General features: G+C 38.3%; 1 protein-coding gene across 9 annotated transcripts in view; it reads right to left on the bottom strand.

Moving 5' to 3' along the window:
* Nucleotides 1-20,475, bottom strand: part of MAP3K4 (mitogen-activated protein kinase kinase kinase 4) — a 74,144-nt gene that overhangs the window by 1,751 nt on the left and 51,918 nt on the right. For 5 of the 9 annotated variants that reach the window (XM_075146278.1, XM_075146279.1, XM_075146282.1 and 2 more), the window contains exons 16-25: nt 20,191-20,287; nt 19,137-19,253; nt 14,781-14,881; nt 13,549-13,629; nt 11,843-12,034; nt 11,087-11,157; nt 8,672-8,788; nt 7,015-7,174; nt 785-907; nt 143-249 (exon numbers count right to left, since the gene is read on the bottom strand). In XM_075146278.1, the coding sequence (XP_075002379.1) occupies nt 143-249; nt 785-907; nt 7,015-7,174; nt 8,672-8,788; nt 11,087-11,157; nt 11,843-12,034; nt 13,549-13,629; nt 14,781-14,881; nt 19,137-19,253; nt 20,191-20,287 (1,166 nt within the window). Of the gene's footprint in view, nt 1-142; nt 250-784; nt 908-5,596; nt 5,690-5,996; nt 6,109-7,014; nt 7,175-8,671; nt 8,789-11,086; nt 11,158-11,842; nt 12,035-13,548; nt 13,630-14,780; nt 14,882-19,136; nt 19,254-20,190; nt 20,288-20,475 lie in introns of those variants that run through there. The other 4 variants (XM_075146280.1, XM_075146281.1, XR_012673051.1 and 1 more) reach the window with 3 other exon arrangements.

The following is a 20,475-nucleotide window of genomic DNA, read 5'->3' as shown; positions in this document are numbered from 1 at the left end:
TATATTTCTGTACCCCAGGAAATGAAAAACCACCCCAGTACTTGCAGACTTAAGCGTGACAAATTGCTGGGAACGGGACCAGAATTTGCAGAGAAACTGCTAAGAACAGGTTGCACTCATTCAGTACATGAAACATCCCTACCTTGCCGGTGACCATCTCTATAACAACACAGCCCAGGCTCCAGATGTCTGCTGCACGTCCGTGCCCTTCTCCTTTAGCTCTGGTAATTACTTCTGGAGCCATGTACGCTTTGAAACAACACATAGGATGTCATCAGTTCAGAGAGCAGAAGGAGTAAGTGATTAACTGGGCAAACCAAATGCTTTTTAATACATATGTAATGAATTAGCACTCAGCTTTTCTTGCTAAGTTTTGTCACTTGCTGGCTTCTTGTTCTTTGACACGTTTGCAGCGTAACTGTCTTTCAGTTTGAAAAGTGATAGTGAAAATGCTGGTACAGTACATGCTTTCAGTTATTTTCATTTTTTAAAAATAGATTAAGCAGCTGTTCAGAAAGAACAGTACTGTTTCAAGTAAGGCTGCAGAGAACCCCAGTAAACACATGCTCCAGCATCTTTATAGTTACCAGACAAGTACAATTTTATCTTTCCAGTTACATCATTCACTGATTGTTTTGGCTTCTGGATGTAAAGCACATCTAACCAGCTAAGGTAAAATCAAGTTTCCCTGAAACATATCATTTTACTCCAGCCCCAACTTTTGGCAGAGGTATCTTCTTTTAAGGTAACTAGACAAGTATCTGCTTAGCGCATGCGTCCCTACCTGCAGTCCCCAAAGTACTGTTCACTTCTCCAGGCATTGTCTGGGTGTTGTTCTTCAGTTTCACTGAGCAGCCAAAGTCTCCTAGTTTAATCAGTCCAGATGAGGTAAGAAAGATGTTGGCTCCTACGAAACACAACGAAAAAACAGTAACACTTGTTAAACTAGTGCTGAATTGAGGAATGAGGGCTTCTTGATATAGTCTTAGAAGTTACACAGTAGATAATAGCTGAATTCGCACTTGGATCTTTACCTGTGGATTAAGCGTGGAATATGATAGCATCAGAGATGTTCCCCATAGGGTACATTACCATTAGCCAATAGGATTTTTGATGGGTTTGTGTTAACACTAAGCATACTGGAAGTTGACAACAAGAAGTGTTCGAAACACAAAGCAGTATGGCAGGCAAACTCATCAGCTTTCCATACATGCTCATTGTGAAATTACTCCTCTGGGAATTTATGAATTTCAGTGCTTATCCTTCTAAGCATTGCACTGCGAAAAAACACCTGTCTTTAAGGAGCTTCCTGGCAGAGGCCATTGCTGCGTACCTCCCACTAGCCATCTTTTCAGTTCTGCTGACTCAAGACAGATGATACCATACAGCTGTGTCATCATGGCAGACTTGCAAAACGGAGCTTATAGCTTTTTATTACATGTACTACCCTATGCCCACTCCTATTGTGTCTACTTCCAGAAGAATTTCTGGAGGAGGGCTACTGTTAAAATAGCTGGCTACACTGCCAGTTTACACTAGAAAAAATTTCCCTAGCATAGTTGAAAATCTCCAGGGGAATCTGCAGTTGGCTTCAAGTCACTTGCTCTACACAACACTGCAAAATAAGCCAAGTGGTTTTGATAACCAGTGGTTTTCTTTCGTTCAACATCCTGCCAAAACAGACGTTGACAGCCAACAGAAAACAGGTAGAGAAGGAGCTCGCTATACACGTCAGGCCAAATCCTGGATTCTGCAAGCATCACAATGAAACCGCAAGTAGGTTGCAAGAGTCACCTGGCAGAAATATAGCTTGAGCTTGATCTCTCTTGAGGAAAGGTGAATGGTTTGCACAGAACAAAACTCTATGCCTACTCTAGGAGTAGGCAAATGTTGGGCACTTTGTTATACATAGCCTTTTTCCATGTCACACCGAAGATTCTTTCAAAAATGGCTCATCTGAATACAGCCTTCAAAAGTTTCTCACTTTTGTTCCACCTTGAACATAGGTCAGTGCAGGAATTCTTGGCTGCTCCTCCTTTGTGTTATGTTCTCTCAGTTAATGACTTTTTCCAGTTAGCTTGACTGGGCATCCCCAAGATATTCATGGAAAATAAAAAGAATCTTCAAAAAGCTCAAGTCAAAAAAAGGCAGTGCAGGTCAATGATGCCAAAACCCTGTCCATTTCTCAAAGGGCTTCTCCAACTACTATGAGAATGCTTGATAACTAAAGCAAGATTTATTTAGTCCAAGAGGTGTTGCGCAGAACTGCACTATAAAAAGGGGAGAGAAATCATTAACAGAAGTAAATTCCAACCTTTAATTACTGTAAGCCTTTTACAGGTTCTGAAAGAAGAATTAACTTTCAGTGAATACAACTCTTCTGCACATTGTGTCCGTAAGTTTTCCACTGCTGGCATTCAGGTGCCTGCACATACTCAAGATCAGAATTCTTTTGCTGGGTTCTGCAGTTTGCCATCAGAGGGACATACGTCTCTAGAGTCATCCTGCAATCACAGACATGTGTAACAGAGCTGGGTAGACCATCCCTCAGCTCCTTGAATGAAAGAGGATCCAGAAACACACCAAAGTAGTACAAGAAGGCAGCTCGATAGGACACTAAATATGGGCAATGCATTAGAAGAGTGACAGTTACTCTATCAGCAACCTTTTCCTTTGAACTACTGCCTACAGCTTTTTCTAATGATTGTCAAGCAATTACTTGTCATATAGAAAATAGATGCACTTAGCCCACACAAAGAGCTTAGGAAGAATGGCCATCACTAGCAAACGCTTTTACAAGGATGTTTTGGAAACTTATGTTCCTGTTCCTCAAGAAAGCAACATGCAAATTTCATGGAAGGCTACAAAGGACCACTGACCCACTGACCACTGCAGTGGGTGGGAACTGGCAGAGCTGAAGTGCAACGATCTCTCTTCTGACTGAATCTAAAGCTATTGTGATAGTTTGGTTTAATACAGTTCAGAACCTACTTACCAGGCCTTTCAAACCCTAGTTTGTCCCTTTAAAAAAGTAATGACAATTTAGCATAAATGTTACTGTGAAAGTCTCTGTTTCAGAGAGCAAGACCAAGCTCTATAAGGAGTCTTTAAAAAGGGTCATCTTGTTAGATAAAACCTGCACAGAATCCAGCAGGACCTGGGTAAGGGAACAGGAAACACAAGGGCAGTACTTTAAGGATGATTGATCCTTTTTACCTTTGACAGTTAATGTGACTGGGAATGTAACAAAATTCCTACCATATCTGCATGGTTAATAAGCAAAATAAAACCAGAGACCATGGCTAAAACAGCAAAAAAGAAAAGCACAACACACCCATCTGTTCCTTCTCTCCTCCTACACATATACTATCAAAAGCATCTTCATTGGGTGTACTTGGCAGAGGCAAGAGGTAGCCCAGTTCTGCACAGCCTTACTGCCATTTATACCACAAGACCTTCTGGGCAGACTGACAACAAAGAGCAAATGTCAAAAGCCGTACCCTTGCTAGAGAAAACAATAGCTATGACCCAAAGCATTTAAACTGAAGTTCCATGCCCTGTATCTCTGTGCCAAGTCAGCCCCATATTAAGTGCAGTGAAAACTTCACTAGCGTGATATTCCAAAGCTGCTGGTGTAAATACTGTGAGTCCGAGGAGCAGTACCAAAAGCCCCACTGAAGACTGTGGCATAATGCCACAAAGAGGGGCAGCTCATAGACATTCCTCAGCCAGCACTTAAGCAGTGCAGCAGCCAAATTCATTCAAGAAACAAGCAGGCCAAATGCTACCCTTTGATAAAAATCAGAAAATCAGCTTTAGCATCCTCTTTTACTCAGTCTCTTAGAAAGTGTGACACATGCCCATAGTTTCCTGTTGAACAGCCTTCCATCTCTTGTTGAATGACCTTCCTTCCCTTGTGCTCATCAAAGACGTGAACGCAGGAATGGCAGAAATTTTGAGCTAACAACAAAGTTAACAAGAGGACAACACCACAGTAACGCTTGGATGCAGACTTCCTGGCCTGGAACATCTCATTCACAGGTTTCTGATTTACTGAAGCTTCAGATACAATCCCTTCGTTTTCTGTATTCACTCTGAAAACACAATCTGAGTACTTTGCAGGAATATGCCCTTCTCTCCCAGAGAGAAAGCACCAGGCATGACCTCAGTGATTAACTCCTCTCAATTCAGCACTTGCGAGGCCCCACTTGGAGTGCTGTGTCTTGTTTTTGGGCCCCGCAGTACAAGACAGACATTGACATACTGGAGCAAATCCAGCAGAGAGGCATCAAGATGGTGAGAGGGCTGGTGCACACGATGTACAAGGAGAGGCGGAGAGATGGGTTTGTTTAGCTTGAAGAAGGGAAGACTGGGGGAGTGGGCAGGAGTGGTGGAATTTATTGCTGTTTTCAGCTGTGTAATGGGAGGATATGAAGAAGATGGAAACGGACTTTTTCCTCAAAGCCACACTATGAAAGGATGTGGGGCAATGGACACAAATAGCAACCTCTGCAAATTCCAGGGAGGTATCAGGAAAAAGTTTTTCACAATGGGATAGGTCATTGGGATGGGGCCCAGAGAAAAGGGAATCTCCATCCCTGGAGATATGAGTATCTCAACTAAACAAGGTCCTGAGCAATATGATCTAATTTGACATTGGATCTGACGCCGAGATTGGCCCTCTTTTGAACAGGGGATTCAACCAGAGATGTCCAGAGGTTCCCTTCAGCATTAAATATTCCATCATTCTTGATCATTGAGCAGAACAAAAAGTGAAGTAATTATAATTGAGGAATCTGGGTTTAGCCACAGGAGTTAAAACCCAATACCCAGAATAGAGATTAAAAAAGTACCCAAAAGACTTCATCACCTGGTACATACTAGCAGTTGGTTTACACATTGATGCAGACTAATAAAAACCAGTGCAGCCAAGTGTAACAACCAGCCAATACTACCCTCAGTTTACTCTCACAACCACAGTTGAAAAAGGATTCAAGGCAGCTGTGTCTTGCTTCATCTTTTACGCTCATAGAACTGGATGACATAATAGGATCTGAAAGACAACAGTGGCACAAGTGGACACTATTAACTGAAAGACTCAATTTTTGAGCACAAGGTACTTGCAGGCAACAACTGCGAGATACGTATAAACAATTGCTGTAAGAATTGGTTATCTGCTGCTGAAAGAAACAGATCCAGAGGGATGTTTAGCAAACTGGCCATGAAAGATCTAGTGTGATCTGACAGCAAGATTTCCATAGGAAAGCAGTTTTAACAGTTTGAATGACATATTGTCATTCTTCCGTATCAGAAAAACAAGAGTACCTGACTACATAAGAGGTAAAAGTAAAACCAGAGTTTTCTTTACTGCTGTTAGCCTGAAAACTTGGGGATGCAATGTTAGCATAAAAGGAGACAAAGAGCAAGAGACTTGCCATGTAACATCAGGCATCCTTTATAAAAATACCCTCTGTGGTCTGTCTTCATATTCTGTCATTAAGTTTTGGGAAGGTCTATACATAGATGTGTCTGCAGGACCCTCTGTTTATAGCTGCTGTTATTCTCAAGGAATACCCCAACATTTGGTATGACGAACCTGTTGCAACAGAAGTGCCCTCAGATAACATAGCATTACAGTTCTGTTAAACAGCTCTTCTTACTTCACTGCATTCCCTGATGAGAGGAAGACCTATGTGGAAACATATCCTGAAATCAGCAATGACAGAGCAGCACAAAAGAAACCCCTGTCAGCCAGCCTTGGATTTTGATCACAACGAGCTTCCAGGAGAGCGTAATCCAGCTAAGCAGAACCTGGATATCGAACGATCAAGTAAAGGGCAAGGAGGGCATTGTGAAAAGCATGGAGGGAAATCCACAACTGGAGAGAAACCTTTGGTCAGGAAGGAGAACCAGAAAAGGCAAGATTGCTGGGGAACGGGAGTGAGGGAAAGTGTTTTCTAGGAAAAAAAGCCAAAACTGACTCAAGAGTGGCCTACCTGGGTGGGAGGCCTCTGGATCGTAGATAGTTCTTTTCCCAAATGAGAAGCACGAGGCCAAAGGACCAAGAGCAACTGGGAACCTCCTACACTGCTGCGGTGATTCAAAACCCTGTGAGCAAGAGGGACATAGAAACCCAGCATCGTTGGGTTGCACTGCCTTGTCATAAAATGAGCATTCGCAGGGCATATTGCGTGCATTGTTTCCCCTACCTTCTGTTAAGTTTCTGCCGTAGGTGAGCAAAATATGCCATACTAACAAAAACAAGATAACTAGACATGGAGGATGTTCTTGGAAGGCGCAGGAAAAGAAACATGAATGTGAAATGTGGACTACCACTGGGTGCCTTAAGCAAATGCCAAAACCAACCCCCCTTCAGTTACTGTAGTTCCAGTCTGCTCATTTTGTAAGCAAAAGCTGAAAGCCAGGCATGAGTAGATAAATGTATGGCAAAAAGCCCACTAGATAAGTAATTTTACCCTTTAACTTCCCTTCAACTTCTTTTAACAAGGCTTTTATTACTATGTTTACTCAACCATTCGTCTGAAATCCTAGAACTCTTCTGGAAAATGGGAATCACAAGGAAAAGTTCTGATGAACAACTCTAGCACACTGCTTGTCAGCTCCCAGAAACACCACTGTTTCTTGCATAGATGAGAAGAAAAACAGCATTACATAACTCAGTGTATTAGTACTAGAAATACAAGGACCAAAATTTGAGTTTGGATCAATCCCCAACAATCTTAACAACCTCTACAGAAACTACATAAATCATGGGCAGAATTTATGAGTTTGCAATGCCAACGATGAATGTTTTTTATGTTCTGCACTTAAAAAGGAGCACGTAACTGGCCAATTAACTTGTAAATTGAAAATTGAAGAATGAGTGGAAGGCTTTATACACTTAATGGCTGTACAGATAATGTGCGCTAAATCTGCAGATATGTCCCCATCACTTCCCCCCACCCTCATCTACAACACTGAAACAACAACATTACCTTTTTTGGTTAACATTACCTTTAATGTCTCGATGAACAATACCATGTTCATGTAGTACATTGATAGCAATCGTGATTTGCTTTGAGTAGAGCCTAATGACATGCTCCTGAAGGCCCAGTTTTGATACCTCCTCCAGAGTGCCCTCATCACAGTACTCCATGAAGATGTACATTTCTTCCTGTTGTGGGAACCAAACCGGATTTCATTGGTTTTTTTTTTTGTTTGTTTGTTTTTTTAAAATACTGAATTAGGATCAAGTTTTCCTTCCATCCTTGTTTGTGAAAAAAGTAATGGAAGTATCATGTAATGTTTTAATGGAAGCACCTCTTACCATGGAATATCTAATAAATCATCTCTTCAGAACTCTATTCTCTTCAGCATGCTTCAACCTAATATATTCTATTGCACAGCTATGGAGAATCTCTGCTACGTGTCTATCTGCATCATTTGTGTGTAACTGATACTATTTGATGGTATAAAATATGTTATATTGGCATCAACCAAAAAGCAGTCTGGAAATCTTTTGTATATTAAGCAAAAAGATCCTTTGCATATTTAGAAAAAAAGGTAAAATGATGTTTTGGGGTTGGTGGGGTTTTTCCCCTCTCTCTCCCAGTTCCTGCAATATCATGTGTTGATTGTTTAGGGAGGGCAAGTTTTTTGTAGTTGTCTGTGGCTTGAACAAGCACGCCAACTCTAACTCACTTTAAGGAAAAGTTAGGTTCTTGTTCCCTTTCTCTGTTTCCAAGCCCAGCCAATTTCAACCAGACTTAATTCATACAAAAAGATGGCAAAGACACTAAGCTCTTAGAACCAGCCTGAGAAACCAATGACCCAGGGCACAGACACCCAAAGTTGTGTCCCCAAGTAAAGAAATGCAGACAAAAAGCAGCCTTTGTTGCCTTCTAAACCAGCAATGGGGCAGCAAATCAACTCATTCGTATTGAGCAAATCAGTCAAAACCACACACCGCTTTCCAGCCAGACACCAAGCGTCCTGTTCCCTGCCCACCTCGCTGGGTGGAGATACAGGAAGGACCTGAGACTCACAGGGGGAGGTGGGAAAGGCATGTGGGAAGCAGAGTAATAAAAAGTAGGGTATCTCAGCACGCAACTCCGGAATCCAACTCCCTAAGAAAACCAGGCTTCATTAGTTCTGCGGCTGAAGCAAGAAACTCGTTTTTCCTTCTGAAGAGATGCTAGCTGAATTCCAAAACGTCTGCTTCCTTAAGATACTTGTCTGGCATCAAGATTTAAACGCCAGCACAAAATCTTTCCAGGAATTAACAAGATATTGGTACAACCTTTGTTGCTAACAGTGAAGGGTTTTAGGCTGTCTAGTCTTTATCTACATGCAAAAGTTACCATACCATATATGATACAGCTTGCTTTTATAGCAGTTAAACAGAGTAGCAGCATACAATAGCTCCAGCATTACTCGCTCTATTCACTTATTGCGAACCTTCTCTGTTTATGTACCAGTTCCAAAAAGGTCTCTAAACTATGTTTCAGAGACCTCAACATTCAGAGGAAAAAAGATACACTGCAATTCACAGAGATGTCCAGACAATTAAGCTAAACTAGAATGTTCTCAAGTAAAACCTCCATGATCCAAAGCTTCTTAAAAATTTTCTCTCTGCCCTATGAAAAAGCCCCAATAATTTATGTTTTCTTACCCTATGGAGTTCCACACCAAAATAACGAACAAGATTAGGGTGTTTGATGCCTTCAAAAATCTTCAGTTCATCGGCTGTTTCTTTGATGGTTTTGTGATCATTAGGTTGAAATCTTATCTGCAAGAAAGATTTTTCATTATTTTGCCACTATTTCAAATTACTAAGGAACAAAAAAGCAGAATAAAAAACACCCAAAAAAACCAACCCATCCTAAACCCAAACACAAATGAAGAAAACAGCTAAAAAGCTATTCTTTTTTTCTTTTTTTTTTTTTTTTTTAAAAACCAGCATCTTCACACAAAAAGCCCCAAAATACCACCCCTTCATCCCCAAACTAAGAACACCAAACTATTTTTGGAAAATTGCATACAAATATGATGATTTATAAACTTTATAAAAGCAAAATGCTGCTACTTAAATGTATAAATACACACATGTGTGCACATTTATCTCTCTTCCGAGCTTGCCTTCTAGCTTAAATGTGGTAGATAGCCACAGTACAAGAGAATCTGAAAGTAACATCAGCGAGAGCTATCATTCAAGAAAGACTAGTTGCCAGGTACTTCATCAACGGAGATTCTAAGGGATTTCTTTGAGGGGTTTCTTCATTGAGAATGAAGCAGCTGCAAGGAAAAGGTGTGGCATGGAACAAATACAATCATAAAGGTTTTGATGAAAGAAACAGCTTTTCATTAGTTCTCCTACAACACGCTGTGATGGATTTTTCATGGAGGAAAAAATTATCAAGTCTTCTGAAAAACTGATTTAAAGTTTCTGTTCACACAAAGATAAGCAAAATGCATAGCAAGTTATGGAAGATGCTACTTCTACCATACTGGTAGAAAGCAGAAACTTCATTAATTGAGGACAGGACAACTGCTAGAGAAATAAATGCACATATTTTACCTTTGGTTGCTAGGATGTTATGGTTGATTTGTTCTGTGTAACAACTGCAGGATACAGTTTGTACTCAAACAGCGGTAAAATTAAATACATGGAGATTACAAAAAGGTGACAAATAACATTCAAGTATATTACGTATTTCCTAACACTTCAAAGTGCAATACTATGTATTTGTAGTAAAGCTTGTCCACTATAATTGGTAGAGATTTTAACGACACTGTGATTAAGACAGTAAGTCTGAAGAAGTCTTGGGGGGCGGGGGGAATGCAATGTTTTTAATCAGTTTAAAAATAAATAAATAGATCTTCTCCCAAGGTACTCTTAAGGAAATCCAGAAGTGTCTTTTATTTGGAAGTTGCAAACAGTTTGCATTTACACTCACAGTGGGGAGGCGGGGAATGTTTCTTGGTGAAATAATTCTGTAAGTTAAAAATACTACAGCAAAAGGCAGCACATTGTATATTTAGCTTACTAGTGAAGTGTCTGTCAAACAAGGTCCATTTAACTTATTTGAACTTCTGCTACAGAGCACACACATGCTAATCTTAAAAAGCACCTGCATCTAGAAAGCAACTTCGAATTCCAGAAACAGTGTGTGCTACTGATTGGGAAGAAAAAATGTTATTTCATTGGGCGGGAAAAAAAAACCAAACAAGACAACAACAAAATTTCAAGTGTTGGTATTAGTCAGTGAATGAGTATGGTACAAGAAGTTAAACACAAGCCCAGTGCTTCCACACGTTTGAGATCAGATACACATCATGTGTGTGGAAGAACTGGCTCATAAAATGTAGCTGCTCTGGCATCAAATGGCTGGCATGGTAACTGTTGGGAACAGCTGATGCTCGCAGTTGTCTGAAGATGTAGAAATGCAATAAAACTAAACAATACAAATATTTTAAAAAACAAGGTGCTGTAGGGAAAATGGATCTCTACGCCTACACAGCTTTACTTACTTCTATCCTGAAAATTAAATTTTCTGTACCCACCAGGTTAGTCAACAGTTTTGTGACTCAGCCTAGCTCACTTAAACTACAGGAGAAGCTGAAAAACATTTGATGTGACACTTCCTATATTTTGCTCTAAGGAATGAAGAAAAAAGGAATAAATTGTGAGATGAAATACTGCAAAGTAAAATATAAGTTTGTGTACATTCTTCACTAATCAGAAAACTCTTTCCAAATTAATCTGAGATCTCTTAATGGGAGTTCACACATATTAAGCAAGCATTCATTAAGTTCACGACATCCCTATGAGATTAGTAAAAAAACATTATCCATTCTACACACATTTAGATTGAAAGTTGTAAACTGAAAAGAAAAAGCTTAAGCAACTTAAGGAGGAACAAGTGATAATAGCAGATGTGGCTACATGAAGAAACAATCTGTCTTCCCATCCTTTCCCAGTTCGCTAACAACAGTGTTCAGAAATCCTTAATGCCTGCTAAGTCATGCACATTTGGTTTGGAAAAAAAACAAGGGCAGCAGTGATTCTTATATACAGAGTACTCACTTCCTTCATAGCCATCAGCTCTCCAGTGTCAACACTGATGCAGGTATAGACCTTCCCATACTGGCCTTCACCTGCAGAATTGAGGTAAAAATAAGAAAAATTAATTACACTACATTCAATAAACAACATGTACATCAACTGCAATTAGAAAACATCTCTGAAAACTGAGCTTGCCAAGGTTATTTACCTTTATTTTCATTTAAAATTTCAAGCAGCTTTTAAACCTGTAACACCTAACACTACATTCCTAGTCCTGAATTCAAGCTGATTGAAAGTAAAAACATTACATTAACAGGCTGACTTGAAAGAAAACTTCTCATGAATATGCAGATTTTCCCCACAAACCAGAGAGGAAACAATGATCATATGGGGGAAACAACAACAATATTGGTAATTTAAACAGAGCACAAATTTTGTGCTCATTTCCATTCATATTTCTGGTTCTTTCAAAAGCAGAACTCAAACGTTCTCAAAGGTTAAACACATGCAGGAATCGCAGGATCATACCCAAGTAATTGTCCTAACCAAATCCTTCTCCTCCTTTGTTTCTTGTTATTTGACCAGTGAAAACTTCACTCAAGTTCTGCATAAAGGAAATCCTAGCTGCAACAGTATTTTGTATTTTAGCATTCTGATTTCACTAAAGCTGATACTACCTACGTGGAGACCCAAGATTTCAAAAGATAGTCTTAGATTTCCTTCAAAAATATTAAGCTTGGTATTTGAGCTTGATAAATGAAGGTATAAAGAACGTACCAATTTTGTTTCCTCTCTGCCACTTGAAAGTCACTTTTCTCAAACCTACATGCATGACATTATCATAAGATTTCGGTGTGTCACAAACTTGGCCAATGATGTTCTTCCTCCTCATCTCTCTGTATCTCCTTTCTTCAAACAACTGAACAGACTTTTGAACAGCTTCAATCGGTGCTTGCTTGGAAGCAGTGTCTAAAAAGAGTGATGAACAATTTCCTTGATTGAGAAATATTCGCTGTTTTTATATTTTGTTACCTTTTGATATCACGTGAAGTGACCTGAGTTAGAAGACAACTCATTTGTGAGTCTAATTTAAGATGTAGGAAAAGAATAAAACATTTTGGCACTCTCATATGAAACTATCACTTATGAATCACATATGAAACTAACGTAAAATGAGACTACTGGTACTCTTCTAATCACCTCTTATTGGATTCAAGGAAATTAAATGTATGAAATGCAACATGCTTGTTTGCATTTGGACTGTAAATAACCACCGATAGATAGTGGAAATATGTTAGGGTCATTAAGAGCACCAAGGAAAGAAGGACAGGTAAGGTTTTGCTCTACAGAGACATGAGAGGTTTCTTGGAAAACTCATAGCGTCTGTTATTTCAAAGATTTAGAGGTATTAGATAACTCCAGCTTTCAAGTCTTATCATGAAACAGAATCCTAGTGAGCAAGGCCGGAAGAAATCTCAGAGCGGCATTAATTTATCCCCTCCTTGTAAAGCACAAAAATTACACATCTGTCACTGTTGACAGGCAGTAGTCTAACCTGCTTCTAACAGCCTCCAAAAGATGGAGATACTGATACTCCCAAATGATATATTCTACTGCCCACCTATAATTAATACCACTTCATCTACACTAAATCTGCCTGCTGTAGTTTTAAACCAAAATCTTTGTCTTATTCACAGTGGACAGTAAAACCAGTTCCCACTGCAGCAGTCTTCTAGAAATTTTCAAGTTTTCCCTCATTCTTCTTTTCTAGTTTAACAAACTCAATTCCTTCAGTGTTTATGTTCCAAACAAAAAATAAGCCTTCTAGATTTCAGAAAAAAATTTGCTGTTCTTCCTGTGTTCTGTCTGAGCCACATCATGAGAGACCAGTTTTTACATGACAGAAAACATTTTTTCCCCACCCTGCCAGAATATATACAAGCAAGCTACATGTATATATCTGTACAATATAGGAGTCTCAGAAGTAATCAAGTTACTTTAAGTTTCATGAAAATAAGCAGCAGGAAGAGAGGAAGAGGCCCCGTAATAGCCTTGAATTTGGGAAATAGTGTAGGATCACACATTGTTAGACATCCAAAATAAGAAAATCCCATCCCAGGGAGAGATCTTAGGAAGTGAGGAAGTGCTTCCTACTGTCACACAATTCATAATTAGGCACTAAATAGGGACAGCAAACTTCTGCAATTCCTATAGTAATAAATGTACTCATTTTGCAGAACACTGCTAGTATCTTTCAGAAACTGAAAGAATGTTAATTTTTATTAAGTTTAATTACACCTACCTCAGAGAGTACACCTTGTGATTTTGTTAGCAGCATCTTCTACCTGCAATCAGGATTTTATTTTTTCCCCTCCCTATGTACAAAGCTGTGAAAACCTCTTCTCAATCAGCATTAAGTTTCAAACTTTTATTACAGCACTAGTTTAACAGACATGACATTATAGTGACTCCTAAACACCTACCTTTGGTCTGGTTGATTAAAGTTCTGAGCTCCCAACTCCGCCGGGATGAGCCACTTGAATCTCCTTTTGGATACGATGGTTCTAGAGAAATAACACTGTGAGCATAAAAGTGGCTTTATCTCATATTAAGGATTATGCCACTATATTCAGCAGAAGCTGAGATCTTACATACCAGGACTAATACACCCTACAAGTACATGAGGCAACCATATAGCAATGTATGCTATTGAGTTAAAAAATTACTTATCTTTAGGAAACAAATTATGAAAGCTATTCTGAAATAGGACTTAATTTATACAGGAACAGAGATCTCCTTCCATAACTGAGGGAAGCACTTCAAGTCAGGGCACTCAGAATTAAATATGTAAGAAATCTGTAGGAAAACAATTTTCTAAGGTTCCTTAGAAAAAGACCTGTATTTATTCCAACCTAAGCCAGTTTCCCATATCTGTATGATACATAAAAAAGGGAATAAGCATGAGGCAGACAATATTTTCAAGATCTGCTTAAAAAAAAAAAAAAAACAACAAAAAAATCTCCCACACCTCTTAGTATAAATTTTTAAGGCATTTTTTTCTTCAAAATCCACTTCATTTTGCAGGATGACCACAATATCAACTCTGCTTCGCTTGGGATTTTGTACTTAATTTTAATTTGCACATAACACACTATCTTAACAATCAATGTTTCAAGGTTATTTGTTGTAATAAATACTACACATACAGGGGCTGCAGAAACCTGAAGGAGGAGCCCTGATCAGGACCTCAAGTCACACACCCTGTCCCTTCTTCCAGGATTCAAGTAACAGCAAGTATTTGTAAGACGAATACTGCAGTGGTAGTTAAAGAACTGGACAGAAAACTCTTCACTGTCCTGATGGGTCTGGTTCATATCTCATTAACAGCATTTAGAAATTTACCATTGAATGGGGTATATAATTCAGCAATCATGTTACTCATTTCATTTTGAACACTGTAACTTAGTAACACACCAGGAAATTCCTTCAGGTACAATTCAGAAACAATATGAAAGGCAAGAGAATAGTGGATATGTCTGAAAACAGAAGAACTTACTCTGACAATATAAGCCTAGAAGTTAAAAATCTAAGATTTTTGAATGGGAAAAGGTGAAAAAGATTTTTAATAAGGGTAAGAACTGGGAACAGAGAGAAATATGTTAATGACATATATCATCGGCACATCCAGGTCACAATCTGTTACTGTGACAATCACCTTCTCGCTCTTCAGTGGGACTGGAGTGACGACTAAGGGATCTGAACTGCAACTCAGCTGCTATTGAAGCCAGTCGATCATTTTCAGGGACACTGGAACCCCTGTTAAAAAGAGCCATTGTACTAATTAACTTAGCATTGCACTAAATAACTACTAGTGACAATTTAACTGCAGTTTTAAAGAGAAAGAACCTCTGAAGCCTAGGACATGAACCATGAAAGTAACATGAAAGAAAAACTGATGCTGAGAGGTAAACTGAAAAGCCTTTCTATGCTATTTTTTCCCCCAAATGAAGACTTTTTATATAATTTTAGTTATGCCACTCTATGAAAAGAACCTAAGCTTCAAAAGCATAAACTACTTGAAACTGTTACTTGCCCGTAACAACAGAATCCATTTTCATGACTTGTAACATACTACTAAGACAGCTGCTGCAGGATGCAGCTGGTGCCAGGTTTGGATATACAATCAGAAATGATTCAGCTGAGTGATAATGTGAGCCACATTATCAGATGAAGGGTGGTACCTGAATTCATATGCTCCTAGTGCGCTGCAAATACACTCATAGTCCATAGTCATTACGTCGAAACTAGTGGGAAGAGCCACAAGCCAGCTGACAGGAAGGACAGTGTTAAATGACATCAGCTTGACTGCTTGGAGGCCCCAGCTCCTCCAGACAGCACAGAGTAGAATTAGATACCTCAGAATAAGACCCAGATGAATAAGCATGCTGAACAGAAAGGGAAACAATACTGAGAGAAATGAGTCTTAAATCCTTAAATCTTCAGGGACCTTTCTCCAGCCCAAGACATCAATCAATCCACTCATGTTTTAGAGCCATAAATTCCTCATGAAAGTTTTTCTACCATAACTCCCTTTTGGGCAAGGCTTCCTTTCAATTTTTAAAGCATGGTTGGGAAGAGCTGTGATGATGCCTCCTTTAACATAATGCTTTAGAGGTATGAGCTAAATATTACTGGAAAGCAGGGAACGTTGTTAAATCCTTCACTGAAAGCTAACAACTACAAAAAGATGAAAGATACCTGGCATCACAAAGTGCACACACCTATGAGAGGACTTCCCTACAGCCCTAAAGTTGCTTCCAAATTGTACCCAATTATTACCTAATAAATGTAAAAAAAAAAAAAAAAAAAAGAAGAAAAAGACACAATCTTCACAATCTTGAGAACAGAAGCCAAAACCCAAGACACCTTCTTCCCATACAAATGTTCTCAGTATAATGTTTGCTTTGCATTCCCTACTATGGCCAACCAGATCTTTCAAGTTGCATTCCCTACTATTGCCAACTAGATCTTTCAAGTTTGAGGAGGAACTGAAACTGAACTAGTGGAAATCCTCAGTACTCTTCAGGAAGTTGAGGTTTTAATCAGCAAGAAGGCTGAGGTTATTCTGAAGCACATACAGAGCAACAATTCTAAATGCACAAAGAGCTTCAAGACAAGCAAAGCTAAACCACCTCTAAAATGAGGCAGTAGCTGAACCGAGGACCTTAAGTATCACAGCTTTGAATGCAGGTGTCTAAAATCCATTTCAGGCCCATCTTAGTCACCCAGATCTTTTATTGTGTGTGTCCAGAAAGATTATGCATGTTATTAGGCAAAGAAATGGAGTAAAAGAGAAGATGAGTTGCTAAATTTCTGCTCCAGTCCAGTGGATAAATATAAAATTATGAATAATAACCCCAGCTAGCTCTGAAATTAAACATTTATAAAGGTCATTAGTATGAACATAGTGTAAATGTATAACCATCAGAAAGCTCAATGTAAACAACCAGGTATTGCTGCTTTGGATTTTACTTTCTAGTTATATTAAACTGATTTTTTTTTCTTTTAAAAAGAAAAACTTCAATAGAATTATGGTGGCATTTGTGCACTACGCACTGACTAGTACAATTGATTTATCAAGTTCCTACATTCAAGTTCCTACATTCAACTTTTTATAGATATTTAATGCCTACAATCATGTCATAAATGTCTAAAGAGTTTCTGGAAAGTGTACAAAGTTTCTGTTTCTGTGCTATTGCAGCAGATGGACCCCACACTTCTTGCATACAAAACCACAAAACACTTTCTTGATCCAACAGATTCCATTTCTCTTTTGGAGCACAAATAAATGAAATCCATAATTAAGACTGCAACGTGTTAAAGTTTGCAACTTTCTTTTAACTGTATTAAAAACAGAAATTTGCTATAAATACATTATGTTGTAATATTTTTCCTTCCTCAATAAACAAAACCCCTAAAAAAACCCAACAGCTTCCAAAACTCTGTCTCTGCTTTAATAATTTTTTTCTTCAAATTCTTCTTAGGTAATACAGGGGGTTAAACGATGCTACTTAAAAATCCAGGCAGTGCATAAAAAAAAAAAATCACGGGATATTTTATTAACAACCCTTAGAAAAGTAAAAACGGAGAGCTCTAAGAAAAATAAGTCTTTGAAAAACAGGCCTAGGCAATTCAACTAAAACGCTACATTCACATCAACTTTCATGTTACAATCCATGACAGTATTATGCATTTGATTGCAACTAAGAAGTAGAAATCTCTTTTTTTTCTTCCTAATGACTATCTTCTTGAATTAGAAGAAACTGTCAAAATGTCTTCACACTTTGATCAATATTTGTGTAGGACACACATGCAGAAAATATTAAAAGAATATAACACTGTATTCAAGTGTGTCAAATTATAAACCTGACAGTTGCATCAAGCGGTATAAAATCACAACAAAGTCTACAAGTTTTAAAAAACTAGCCTCCTATCTCCCTCTTGAAAAATTAACTAATTTCAAAGACATGCCTTGGCTCAAAGTGCTCAAAATCACTTGCTGTGTAAAGACTAATTATCAATTAAACAAGTTCTGCATTTTCAAAATCATAAATACTAATTAACCATCACCCTGCCAGCTTATAAAGCTGCCAGAACCTCTCAGTGAAAATTCTCTAGAATGCTACTTACTTGAAAAGGGCTTTTCAATTGCATAGTGCTGCAGACTACTGCCTACTCTGTCTTTTTCAACAGGGGGCTTAAAACAGAAGCATGAAGGATATATAACAAATACATGTAGTTCGAATGACAAAAATTCAGGATGTATTTTCAATCAGAAAAAAAGGGCCCAGACTCACAAGGGTGCAAGTCAAATCTTATCATAAAAATAAACTGAAAAGACTTGCAGGAAAGATTTTATGTAAAAAGTGGCAACTTCCCTCTTAACACCTTAATGCATGCTTCTGCTGTGCATCTGGTACAAATCTACAAACCATGATGGTTTGCTGGCTAACAACTGAAAATTATTTATTAAAAAATAAATAATTCATAATCAAGTCATATCTAAGTTCACTTTGGTCACCATCAATCTGTTGTTCCTTCACTACCTGTTCTTTCTTTTCTCTACAGTTGTGTGATACAATCAGATCATGTGTGTCCATTCATACGAATCTTGAATATTCATACGAAGCTCACTTGTACAAGAGAGCTTTTGGTACTCTGCAGTAGAAATAAGAATCCAAAAAGCTATTTAGAAACACTAAGATAATATCATTGTGTGAATAGCAGGATTTTCACAGTCAGGGGTGCAGGAGGAAAAAAAAAAAAATAAAAAGAGTAAATTTAGAGAACTTGGGAGACATGTCAATGGTCTGACTGTGGTATGGGAAGAAGGAACATCAACAGTCTGAAATATAACAGCCAAATCAGAGGCCAAAAAGCAGGAAAGATACTAACATAGGTCTGCCAAGAAATTCACTCGTGACCTCTGCAAACAGATGATACAGGAGTGGTTTCTGTTACATATCCTGATGCGGGAATGGTTTCCTTCATATTAAGTTTACTCTGCACAACCCTAAGAAGCCAAAGGTGCAGCAAGAAATAAAAAAACCCTCCTGAAATCTTACGTGTTTAATTCTGTGTTTGCCACTATATAGTATTTCAAAACATTTATGGCAGACAATAACAATACCAAAACTGTTAGCCAATATAAAAAAAAATTCCTTGGGCTTATTTGCATCTTACAGTCATCTTAGTGCAAAGTGTTAGTTATCAGTACTAATCATTTAGTAAAGTTATAACGATGAACTGACTGGCATATGTTAATTTTTACTGAGCAAATTTGTAATCTACGTCAGAACCGCATGCTTTAACTACAAGTTAAATCTGAAAGCGGTCTTATCATCTAAGACGTAAGATTTTGCTCAAGTCAAACATGAACAAAGGAGCCAGTGGAAGACATGATGGGACGGAAAAGCATGGTGCAAATGATCTACTAGAATGCAAGTACACGGAAACAGTTATATGGGTGATGTAAGTAGAATGAGGCTGCTACGTCATGGAGCGGAGCTACCTGGTATCATTTGCACTGCTGACAGGTTTGGGTTGAGCTGAGTCGCTACCGATGGGAGCGGGGCGACTGACAGCAACGTTGCAATGGTTCCGTGCATCACAAGGGAGACTCCGTGTGCTGTGGCAAGAAGAAAAACTTCAGGAAACAGTTTTAAAAAAAAAAAAGTAAAAAATGTATGGAGTTGAAAGTTTATTTTAAAAATAAAATTTTGAAGTGTGCATAATGAGCCTGATTTTAAAGTTTTTCAAGTACATAAAGACTTTTATGTGGAATAATTCTGGGTCTCAGAAGCTTCAGGGGCTGTCAATATGTACAATAATAATAATCTTGAAAATGAAAATCTCCAAATCTTTAGAATAGTGCTAGTTTCTGCCAACAGCTAAGCAACTTTCAAAAAAAAAAGTCAAGTGTAGAGTTTGACACTGTGCTGATCTTCTTGAAAAATAAGGCCCTCTGTTTGTGTAAAAATACGCATGGCAAAGTTTATTTTGAAAATTTTAAAAACTATTCTTGCGTTAATTCTCATGTCAACTCTTTCAAAGGGAAGCAAAACCATCCATTGTTTTAAGCTTCTTCACAGCAGGTTGGTAATGACACAGAAATGCCACCATATTCCAGAATGCTACATTTTTAAGTCTTTTCTGTGCTAAACTACAGAAAGCACTGTCACGGGCACGTATGCAGACATTCAAAGTGGGGAAGGAAATAAAAGTCTTGTTAATGAGCAGTTTTCACTGAATTAAAGCTTGTTACATTGAAACATTGTTTTCAGGAAAGACAAAGTGGATAAGAATGACTTCAAAGTGAGAAAGCATGCACCAATAAAATGTTGTAAATAAAAACTGTAAAAAAAAGGCGGGGGGGAGAGGGGCACACTGAGAAAAAGAAACTACACTGTCCTTCAAAGCACATCGATAAAATTCGGATCACTAACATGCTAATTTTTTCTACCTGTTTTGCCCTCAACAGGAAAGAAAAGATTTTCCAGTTGCTGACAGTCAGCATAGCCAAGAGAGGATAAACCAGTTTAGAACTCTGTACTAATGCTAAATACCTGAAGCCTTCAGGCGTGGGGATGATAAGATGAGGATTTGGTGGATCACTATGGCACCGAGGTACTTTTACAGGACGGGGACTGTTTCGATGAATAGCTGCAAACATAAAAAAAGTAGCACATTTATTCAGATGTCAGAAAAACTCTGTTAGGGCCATTTCAAGATACAAAATTAAAACAAATTCCTGTTTTACAGAGTTAAGTGTGAACTGGCACATCTTTTCTTATCCTTTAAGAAAAAACCAAGTTATTCCAATTTTAAATAGATCAATTGTACGTAATATT

This window comes from Calonectris borealis, chromosome 3 (genome assembly GCF_964195595.1).
Source record: "Calonectris borealis chromosome 3, bCalBor7.hap1.2, whole genome shotgun sequence".
In the NCBI taxonomy this organism is placed as follows: domain Eukaryota; kingdom Metazoa; phylum Chordata; class Aves; order Procellariiformes; family Procellariidae; genus Calonectris; species Calonectris borealis.
Note: the sequence above shows the minus strand (reverse complement) of the source record. Positions and strands in the feature narration are given on the sequence as shown.